Source organism: Neoarius graeffei, chromosome 13, assembly GCF_027579695.1.
Source record: "Neoarius graeffei isolate fNeoGra1 chromosome 13, fNeoGra1.pri, whole genome shotgun sequence".
Lineage (NCBI taxonomy): Eukaryota > Metazoa > Chordata > Actinopteri > Siluriformes > Ariidae > Neoarius > Neoarius graeffei.
Window position 1 is genome coordinate 62145682 of NC_083581.1, and position 10797 is coordinate 62156478.

At 39.1% G+C, this 10797-nt stretch overlaps 1 protein-coding gene across 1 annotated transcript; it reads left to right on the forward strand.

The window, feature by feature from the left end:
• Positions 1 to 498: 498 nt before the first annotated feature.
• Positions 499 to 10174, forward strand: LOC132895941 (solute carrier family 2, facilitated glucose transporter member 5-like). Its single transcript, XM_060936679.1, has 13 exons — positions 499 to 506; positions 652 to 694; positions 981 to 1079; positions 1166 to 1323; positions 3605 to 3729; positions 3811 to 3963; positions 5932 to 6057; positions 8477 to 8664; positions 8771 to 8881; positions 8958 to 9059; positions 9307 to 9382; positions 9587 to 9714; positions 9950 to 10174. Exons 1-13 carry the CDS (start codon positions 499 to 501, stop codon positions 10172 to 10174), a joined length of 1542 nt encoding a protein of 513 aa, XP_060792662.1.
• Positions 10175 to 10797: the final 623 nt, after the last annotated feature.

Here is a 10797-nt window from a genome sequence, read left to right on the forward strand (position 1 = left end):
ACCCGGAGGAGATCCGGGCAGAACATGCAAAGTCCACACAGAAAGGCCCTTGTCCACCATTGGGCTCGAACCCAGAACCTTCTTGCTGTGAGGTGACAGTGCTAAATACTACACAGTGCTGCCCCCATTCAAAATCCCATACATGAAACACCATTTTTTCATGAGACATCATCATTACAGTTTACTGTATGTACATTTTAATTCTCACAATATTCACTCAACCCTGTTATATGTATCACATTCACCCCTATTAAATATTTGGAATAAGTTACACGCGCAAAAGGAAGTTGAATAAAACCTATTACCCTCTCCTACTGCTGTAGGCTTGAGATAAATTTCTACACCAGATTGACTTACAAATGGACAACAAAGTTATTATATCTTTGTGTTACACATAATTGGAGCTCAAAATCTCTCCTGTTAGTGTATCACTGAGCCATTGTGTTGAAATTCAGGGTTTTTTTTATTTCTACTATTATTATTCATTGTCCTCTTATCATGGAGAGGTCTAACCCCAAGCTTGTAACTTTATCAGTGTGCACAGGACATTTATCAGTGACCTGTTCAGCAAATCTGTAATGGCAACCAAGCACTAATGTCAATGTCCAAAGTGCATTTTTTTTTTAATGCAGCTATTTTTCTTGTGATCAGAAAATCAGACATCTATATGGAGAACCTGGGGGAAAGAAAAGGGGTGAGCCACTTATTTTTATTTTTATTATTCTTATTATTCACATTGCTGTTTTCTTTATTTGTGTCTCGTGTTTTGGCCAAAGAAGACCTCATTATTATTGTCTGAGACACTTTGTAAACCTATAACTGCGTCACTTCCATGTTAATGCACCTCGGCACACTCGTCTGTCTCTCCTGTGAGTGTATCACTGAGCCATTGTGTTGTGTTTTAGAACATTTTTCTACAAGATTTGTCAAAGTTGGGTAGTTTAACTTGAAGCCTTTGTAAACAAACACTTTTCTTCCAGAAACTCACTCCGCTGTTGGCTTTTGCTACCCTGATCTCTGCATTTGGCTCGTCTTTTCAGTATGGCTACAACGTGGCTGTTATTAATTCCCCAGCCCCGGTACTGGCTCTGAGTTTAAATATTTACTATCTGTGTATTTTTACTTGTAATCCAATGTAATCCAATACACACATATGGGCTTTCAGGACATGCAGAGGTTCTACGCCAATGTATCTGAGAGTCGCAATAGCACGGTCACCGGTGATGTATTAACTCTGCTATGGTCCCTTACTGTGTCCATGTACCCCCTGGGGGGGTTCTTTGGCTCTCTCATGGTGGCACCACTGGTGAATAATTTAGGAAGGTAACCAGATCTTTTGATTTACACAACACTTAGACTTTTTTTTTTAATCTAAATTTTATCTAGAACCCTTAAGGGATTTTTCTGTCTGTCTCCTATCAGATAGGGTTCAAAGTAGGGCCCTTTTAGAAACCAAAGAATCCTCAACTATCAAAAGATCCCTTGAATAACATCTTTTTCTAATAATGTTCCTTTAATGGTCTGTTTATGTTCTCATTTCTTTTCTCCTGAGGTAATAACAATGACATTCTGCAAAAAAATAAAAATCTTACATATAACACACTTTTAGAAAAAAGAGGTTTCCTTGGATAGTTTTTGGAAGGAATTTTAGCTTCCTCGGGTTCGGCTTGGAATATAACAGGGGAGCACTTGTGGAGGGAACATGCATCCAGGATGAGTCCTCTCCTTAAGTCCATGTTGCTCCCACCTCTTTAAATTATTTCATTATTATTTGTAAAATTTCAGTAAATTAAACCAAATTAAATTTACGACAGCAAAGATTCAAAAAGTCAAATAATTGATCTGGCTTCCTTCTTATAGTCTCAAAAATCAGCAGTTTATTTGCAGACAAAGAGACACACCATTGAGTTCATTCCAGGAAGGAAGTCAACCAAGAGTTCTTTCCTGGAATGGAGCAAGTCTTTCAAGAACAAAATCTCTCAAACGTGACTGAATCTTTTCAGGTTTGAACACCTTTTTTCATACCTTTTCCATTAACCCCTCCTGCTTTTGATACGTCATCGTTAATATCTCAGCGGTCTCTTCTTCCTTCATCTAACCAATAACTGTTTTCTATATATCAGTCTAATTTGTTCAGATTAGCATCCAATCATTCCCTTTGAGAATACAATCAAGTTCATCCATGTAGAAAAAAATATCAAGAGTCTTGACCAGTTTTCATCTGCTGTCCTTCTCATGGTACAGGATGTAGTTAATGCTATAGCTGTCTGTGTGTGTTTGAACATGAGGAAGAGCGGCCCACACACTACCTCAGTAAAATGTTTCAATATGCTCGAGGAAGCAAATTTTCATTTAAAATTATGAGGCAATATTAGAAGGCATGAACTCCATGTAATCTGAAAAAGCATGCTGATATAAATTTCAGTTATTTGCTAAAGTTAACTGGCTATATTTAACTGTTAGCCTGTCTTTAATCTTTGCTAATGCCAGATTAGACTAGAACTAATTAGAGTAGCTAAGATAATTATCTAGGCAGCAAGTGAAATTCTAGATAATGGTAAATATTTGTTATTCACATTATACAGTGGTGCTTGAAAGTGGTGCTTGATCATTTTCCTCAATAAATAAATGACCAAGTATGATATTTTTTCTCTCATTTGTTTAACTGGGTTCTCTTTATCTACTTGTAGGACTTGTGTGAAAATCTGATGATGTTTTAGGTCATATTTATGCAGAAATATAGAAAATTCTAAAGGGTTCAAAAACTTTCAAGCACCACTGTATTTTATTTTTGATTAATTCATCAGCAAACCATGTTGCGATAGCCAAACATGTCACCAGCAAAGTTACAGACACTGAATTATGTCTTCAAGCTTGTAGCTGTTTAAAACAAAAATATTTAGAAGGGCACTCGGTAGAGTGCATACCTCCACCAAGTCACATATTTGGATTTTCAGCAAAATTGATTCAATGGTTCCTTGGTCCGTGGCCCACTTCAAAATTTCATCAAAATCTGTTCACTATTTATTGAGTTACGTTGGGAACAGACAACAAAATCTTGGATCCATGTACATATCCGGATTTGCAACAAAATATAATCAATGGTTCCATGGTCCATGGCCCACCTTTCCTCAAAATTTAATCAAAATCTGTTTACTACTTTTTGAGTTATGTTGGGAACAGACAAACAAACAAAAAAACGGAGGCAAAAACATAACCTCATCCAACAAAGTTGGTGGAGCTAATCATCTTAGACAAGTAATAAAAGTTACTTTTAACATTGAAACATGATATAAAATTCATGTTTTATCATTTAAAATTACATTTTACTTTTGAGAATGTGAGTACAATTAAAAGTAGTAACTTTTTTACTTTCACTTGAGGACATTTTTGACAGGATACTTTATGTGATTTTGTCTGATTTTCATCTAGTTCTTTAAAATGTAGACCTCAGTATCTATTATAGCCTAACATTTATTTACTATTAAGATGTTAAATTTGAATTATATGATGTTAATGTTATGCTCTGTATAAAGTTACATGGTACTATTTCCTATTTACTCACCCAGTTACACCATCATACATCTGTCATATTTGTTCATAGGAAAGGTACCTTGCTGTTCAATAACATCTTCTCAATTGGCCCTGCTATAATGATGGGTGTGAGTGAGGTGCTGGGCTCTTTTGAGATCATTATCGTGGGTCGTTTTATTGTGGGCATCTGTGCTGGTGGGTAGCTCTGTACTCACTGATACATATCAAATTGCAGTTGTTTAAGAGGATATAAAGTTGTTTATGTCTCTTTTCCAGGCCTTTCATCCAATGTGGTGCCAATGTATTTAGGAGAACTGGCCCCGAAGAACCTGAGAGGAGCTATTGGGATTGTGCCTCAGCTTTTCATTACTATAGGCATCCTCACTGCCCAGGTGTTCGGTATCCGAAATATTCTTGGCAACGCCGAAGGTAAAGTAGATACACAAGTGCTTAAGGTTTTTCTCTAGTAGATTATTAACTCAAATTGAAGTAATGGATAGAAACCTCAACTAAAAAAATAAATGTAACTGAAAAAATATCATGCATTATTATAATATAGTGAGTATTTTCCATTGGAAGATATAAACTGTGGTATGGTAGATATGATTGCAAGTCAAATTAAATGTGCTAGTTTTGAAAGCCTGACAAATTCTCTGATATACTGTAAATGTGTACAACCATGATTCCAAAAAAGTTGGGACAAAGTACAAATTGTAAATAAAAATGGAATGCAATAATTTACAAATCTCAAAAACTAATATTGTATTCACAATAGAACATAGACAACATATCAAATGTCGAAAGTGAGACATTTTGAAGTTTCATGCCAAATATTGGCTCATTTGAAATTTCATGACAGCAACACATCTCAAAAAAGTTGGGACAAGGGCAATAAGAGGCTGGAAAAGTTAAAGGTACAAAAAAGGAACAGCTGGAGGACCAAATTGCAACTCATTAGGTCAATTGGCAATAGGTCATTAACATGACTGGGTATAAAAAGAGCATCTTGGAGTGGCAGCGGCTCTCAGAAGTAAAGATGGGAAGAGGATCACCAATCCCCCTAATTCTGCGCTGACAAATAGTGGAGCAATATCAGAAAGGAGTTTGACAGTATAAAATTGCAAAGAGTTTGAACATATCATCATCTACAGTGCATAATATCATCAAAAGATTCAGAGAATCTGGAAGAATCTCTGTGCGTAAGGGTCAAGGCTGGAAAACCATACTGGATGCCCGTGATCTTCGGGCCCTTAGACAGCACTGCATGACATACAGGCATGCTTCTGTATTGGAAATCACAAAATGGGCTCAGGAATATTTCCAGAGAACATTATCTGTGAACACAATTCACCGTGCCATCTGCCGTTGCCAGCTAAAACTCGATAGTTCAAAGAAGAAGCCGTATCTAAACATGATCCAGAAGCGCAGGCGTCTTCTCTGGGCCAAGGCTCATTTAAAATGGACTGTGGCAAAGTGGAAAACTGTTCTGTGGTCAGACAAATCAAAATTTGAAGTTCTTTATGGAAATCAGGGACGCCGTGTCATTCAGACTAAAGAGGAGAAGGACGACCCAAGTTGTTATCAGCGCTCAGTTCAGAAGCCTGCATCTCTGATGGTATGGGGTTGCATTAGTGCGTGTGGCATGGGCAGCTTACACATCTGGAAAGACACCGTCAATGCTGAAAGGTATATCCAAGTTCTAGAGCAACATATGCTCCCATCCAGACGACGTCTCTTTCAGGGAAGACCTTGCATTTTCCAACATGACAATCCCAAACCACATACTGCATCAATTACAGCATCATGGCTGCGTAGAAGAAGGGTCTGGGTACTGAACTGGCCAGCCTGCAGTCCAGATCTTTCACCCATAGAAAACATTTGGCGCATCATAAAACGGAAGATACGACAAAAAAGACCTAAGACAGTTGAGCAACTAGAATCCTACATTAGACAAGAATGGGTTAACATTCCTATCCCTAAACTTGAGCAACTTGTCTCCTCAGTCCCCAGACGTTTACAGACTGTTGTAAAGAGAAAAGGGGATGTCTCACAGTGGTAAACATGGCCTTGTCCCAACTTTTTTGAGATGTGTTGTTGTCATGAAATTTAAAATCACCTAATTTTTCTCTTTAAATGATACATTTTCTCAGTTTAAACATTTGATATGTCATCTATGTTCTATTCTGAATAAAATATGGAATTTTGAAACTTCCACATCATTGCATTCCGTTTCATTTACAATTTGTACTTTGTCCCAACTTTTTTGGAATCGGGGTTGTAGATCTGAGTCATTATTATATTATCATTACTGCTGTCTAACTCATAAATGTTATCTGGATTATGTATATTAGCCAGAGAATGATAAAGAGAACTTCTTGTGTTCTCTTCTCTCTGTAGGTTGGCCCCTCATGCTGGGTCTCACTGGCGTTCCTGCTCTCATTGAGCTGCTTCTGTTACCCTTCTTTCCTGAGAGTCCCCGCTACATGCTCATTCAGAAAGGCGACACCAATAATGCCAGGGCTGGTATATTGTTTTCGTTTTGTTTTGGTTTTGGTTTGTTTGTTTTTTACATGAAGTAGAGAAGGAAGTCCAATCTAATAAGTCTGGGAAGACTTAGCAGACAATCCTTGAATAAGCAGTTGAGACCAGCTTCACTTACCTTTAGACTTAGACTTACTTTCACTGGTGTTCAATACAGCAGATGAGAGTTCCATCAAGATACACACAAAAGAGGGAGCATAAAACAGGGTTGCCAGGTTTCAATGGAATTTTCACCCCAGCTACATCTCACAAACCACACAAAAGACTTGAATCCAGCTCAGGAATTTTGGGCAAGATACATTTCTTCTTGTTTTTCTCAGCCTTTGCATGGAAAACAAGGTCACTGTGGTACATTACTGAAAGCCACTCTATAATCTCTCCTTTCCTTCTCCCAATCTTTGTAATATATTTTATAATAGAAATGGTTTTGTGTATCAAAGACTCAATGTCTACACTGAAAGTTTGCTTTGTAAGTGATGTTCGCAGAAATGTATTAGATTAAATTCAGATTATTTGCCATAAGACATCTTGGCATCCATCAAGAGTTTTTCAGCTAGCTCAATCTGGCAACCTGGTAATTACGCCATGCATGGTGCAGCGTAATTCCTCCCCCAGTAGACTTTTATTAGTGCTTGTTAGTTCCCATTTTTGATCACTAGGTACATTAATGACTCTATGTACCTAAATGGGGCTGTGAGCTCATTTCCCTAGGATCAATGAAACATCAGCATGCATTTGGCAAATAGCAACTTTTGTTCTTTTTTTTTATCATTGGCTACTCAAAATATGTAATTAGTATGAAATGTAAAATGTATAGGGTTGTTAATTAGGACTGTTTTGAACAGCTGATATACAGTATCTGGTGGTCCCCCACTTTTGCCTATGGATGGATGCTACCATCTATTTAAGGGTTCCTACAAAGGGAAATTTGAAGGACTCTGAAGGCTTCTAAATACAAATGTGTAAGAGTGTAGGGGTCTACGTAAGAGCTTTAACTGTTCTCCTTGCTCATTTATGCAGTTATCCAATCAGCCAATGGGCAGAACCTCACCAAAACTGGATAGTTGAAGACTGGAAAAAGACCAGATGATATTTTCTTTCTAATCTTCAGTTGGGTGAGCCTGTGCCCATGATAGCCTCAGATTCCTGTTCTTGGCTGACAGGAGTGAAACCTGATATGGTCTTCTGCTAATATAGCCCACCCACTGCAAGGGTTGATGTTAAGATGCTTTTCTGCTCAGCATGGTTGTAAAGAGTGATTAAATGAGCTAATATGTCCTTCCTGGGAGCTCAAACTTGGCCTTTTTCCTCTGACCTTATTTATCAATAAGGCGTTTCCACCCACAGAACTGTCACTCACTCAGTGTCTTTTTTCCCCCCCACCCCACTCTGTGTAAACTGTACGGATTGTTGTGTGTGAAAATCCCAGGAGATCAGCAGTTTCTGAAATACTCAGCCCATCTGGTAACAACAGTCATGTTATGCTCAAAGTCACAGAGATGACATTCTGTTGTTTGATGTGAACATTACCTGAAGCTCTGTACCTGCATGATTGCATTGCACTGCTGCCACAAGATTATCTGATTAGATAACTGCATGAATCAGGGTGTACAGGTATTCCAAATAAAGTGGATGTGAGGGTATATACATGCTGGAAGTGCAAATGCAGCAGCATAAGCAAGCTTTCAATGGCCAAGTCAAAGACAAATAGGGTGGCACGGTGGTGTAGTGGTTAGCACGGTCACCTCACAGCAAGAAGGTTCCGGGTTTGAACCCAGTGGCTGGCGAGGGCCTTTCTGTGTGGAGTTTGCATGTGCTCCAGTTTCCCCCAAAGACATGCAGTTAGGTTAACGTGGGGCAGCCTTGGGCTGAGGTGCCCTTGAGCGAGGTACCGAACCCCTGACTGCTCCCCGGGTGCTCTGGGCTGCCCACTGCTCTGTGTGTGTGTGTGTGTGTTCACTGCTTCAGATGGATTAAATGCAGAGGATGAATTTCACTGTGCTTGAAGTGTGCATGTGACGAATAAAGGTTTCTTCTTCTTTATGGTTGCCAGGATGGTGTGATTTGGTGTTTTGGTAACCAGAAAAGATTCATACGTTTCGATATGCAGCTAGCTTGTGGGAACTGATCACTTTCTGTTTACCCTGAGCAGTGACTTTTCAGTTGCACAAGACAACTAAGGATATGACTAACTAAAAAAAAAATAACACATCATGTACAAACAAGCCAAAGCAGCAGTGAATATGTTCAGTCTATGGAATGATTTTGAAAAAGGTTTAACATCCACCAGAGTAAGGATGTGTTATTTGCTTACATATTTTTAACATTTCATTCCCTTCATGTCTCTATCAGCTAAATGTCAAACCTTATATAGAATAGCGTGTGCTGTGCCGTGTTGCAGCACTGCAGCGTCTGAGAGGATGGAAGGACGTAGAAGAGGAGATGACAGAGATGCAACTTGAAGAGCAGTCAGAGAGAGCCGAGGGCCAGCTTTCTGTGCTAAAGCTCTTCACCTTCCGCTCTCTGCGCTGGCAGCTGTTGTCCATAATCATCATGAACATGGGCCAGCAGTTGTCAGGAGTGAACGCTGTAAGCTACGCTACACTGACTGCAAACCACTCAGAGCACCATTCTTTCCTGTTACATCTTTCCGTGTACTTTTAAAGCACGCCAGTATGGTTTTGTCTATCCACAGATTTATTACTATGCGGACAGCATCTTTTCTTCAGCCGGAGTGAAAGAGAACCACGTTCAGTATGTGACAGTTGGAACAGGGACTGTCAATGTCCTTATGACCTTTGCTGCAGTAAGTGTTTAATCAAACCATGACCAAGTTGTTCCATATAACTTGTCATTCATGAGTGTGTTTTGCCATTGCACAGGTGTTTATAGTGGAAGCCTCTGGCAGGAAACTGCTGCTTTTGATTGGGTTCGGGATCTGCTGTGTAGCCTGCCTGACCCTCACTGTAGCTCTCAGCTTGCAGGTACGGCCCATAACACCAATCTCCCAGTATAACACTCAAAATCATTTTCAATTTGACTGTAAGTGCCTGCGGGCTCACCGCTGTAATAAATATCATCAGTGGAGTGTGATAGATGTCATAAATAGACGCCTGGAACTCTGGGATGGAGAACATACTTTTGCAGCAGTTTTTTGTCTAGTCGGTGTCAGAAGGATGTTCATAAACTTGAAAAGTTACGGTGCAGTAATAGTTTGCTGGACTATCCTAGGAGACGATGCACTGGATGCCCTATGTCAGCATCGCTTGTGTCATCATTTATGTCATTGGCCACGCCATAGGCCCGAGTAAGTGCAAATTTGATCTCATCTAATGAAGTAGTTCTCAATTTATTTTGTCTAAGGCTCCCTTTTTGGATAGTAAATAACATAAATTAGACTCTTAAATTCAGTCCTCTACTTTCTCAGTGAACATGCTTCTGGGAAAAAAAAAAAGAAGAAAGTGTAATGAAAATTAAGTAAAAGGCTTTTGATGCTCTCTTCCTGCTACAGGTCCGATTCCCACCGTGGTTACCACAGAGATTTTTCGCCAGTCCTCGAGACCTGCAGCTTTTATGGTGGCAGGTTCTGTGCACTGGCTTTCCAACTTCACCGTAGGTCTGGTGTTCCCCTTCCTAGAGGTCAGTGTGCACCCACAATTCAAAAAACAAACACACCAAAGATACTGATTTGATTATATCTAAGAAGTTTCCAAATTGGTCAAATCTTTTTATGAACATTTTAAGTAAACACATTGATTTTTGGTAGTTTGAAGGCTCTCCAGTTTGGGTTGAGAGTTTTATGGCCTCAGCCTGAATACAACAGCTAATGAGCAGGACCACATTCCTCATGTTTTTCCATGTATGCTTTCTACAGAAAGGCCTGGGGGCCTACAGCTTCATCGTCTTTGCTTTCATCTGCCTTGTCACATTCATCTACATCTGGGTGGTTATCCCAGAAACTAAGGGTGCCACCTTCTTGGAGATCAGCAAGCTGTTTGCTAAAAGGAACAAGGTGGAGATCGCAGTGGATGATGAAGATTGGAGGATGAAAGAGTCTGGAATGATAAACCATGAAAAGGATGTAATTACAGCTTTCTAAACACAGGAATGCTTAAGTTTTTTAGGTCTACATCGGACCTTTAGTCTAGGTCTGAAGCTCAGTAAACATTGGTTTGAAATCATTGTTATGTTGTGTCTCCTTTCACTTGATGGCACTTTGACTAGAATGCAGACTGCAGATGAACTAGCAAAAGAAACAGGTGTTGAAAATGGTGGTCTGCTTCTGAAAGAACATACATCATACATCAGCTGTAAATGTAATTACTGTATATGTCTGAAATTGTCAGACTGCACCTAGTGTTGATGCAAAATAGCCAGCATAATTATAGTAGAACAAATCCTGGCACTGCTAGTATTACATGTGTGCACTGCAATTTTACAAGCTGTCTGTTTTGAAACCCGAGATCAGACCAAGGCATGTTCTAAAATCTGGTGTAGCAACAGATGAATGAATCAGCAAGAAGTTTCACATTCTCTTGACATGCTTTTACTTATTAAGGTAACTTATTAATGCTTTCAATTATGTCCAGCAAACATAGTTTCACTGATATGCCATGTAAAACCCTTCAAGGAAACTAATAACGTTTAACTACTAAAATAACTACTACAATAAATTTTAGTGTAGATTTAGAAATCTTGACTAAAATGGACTATTATTTTGTT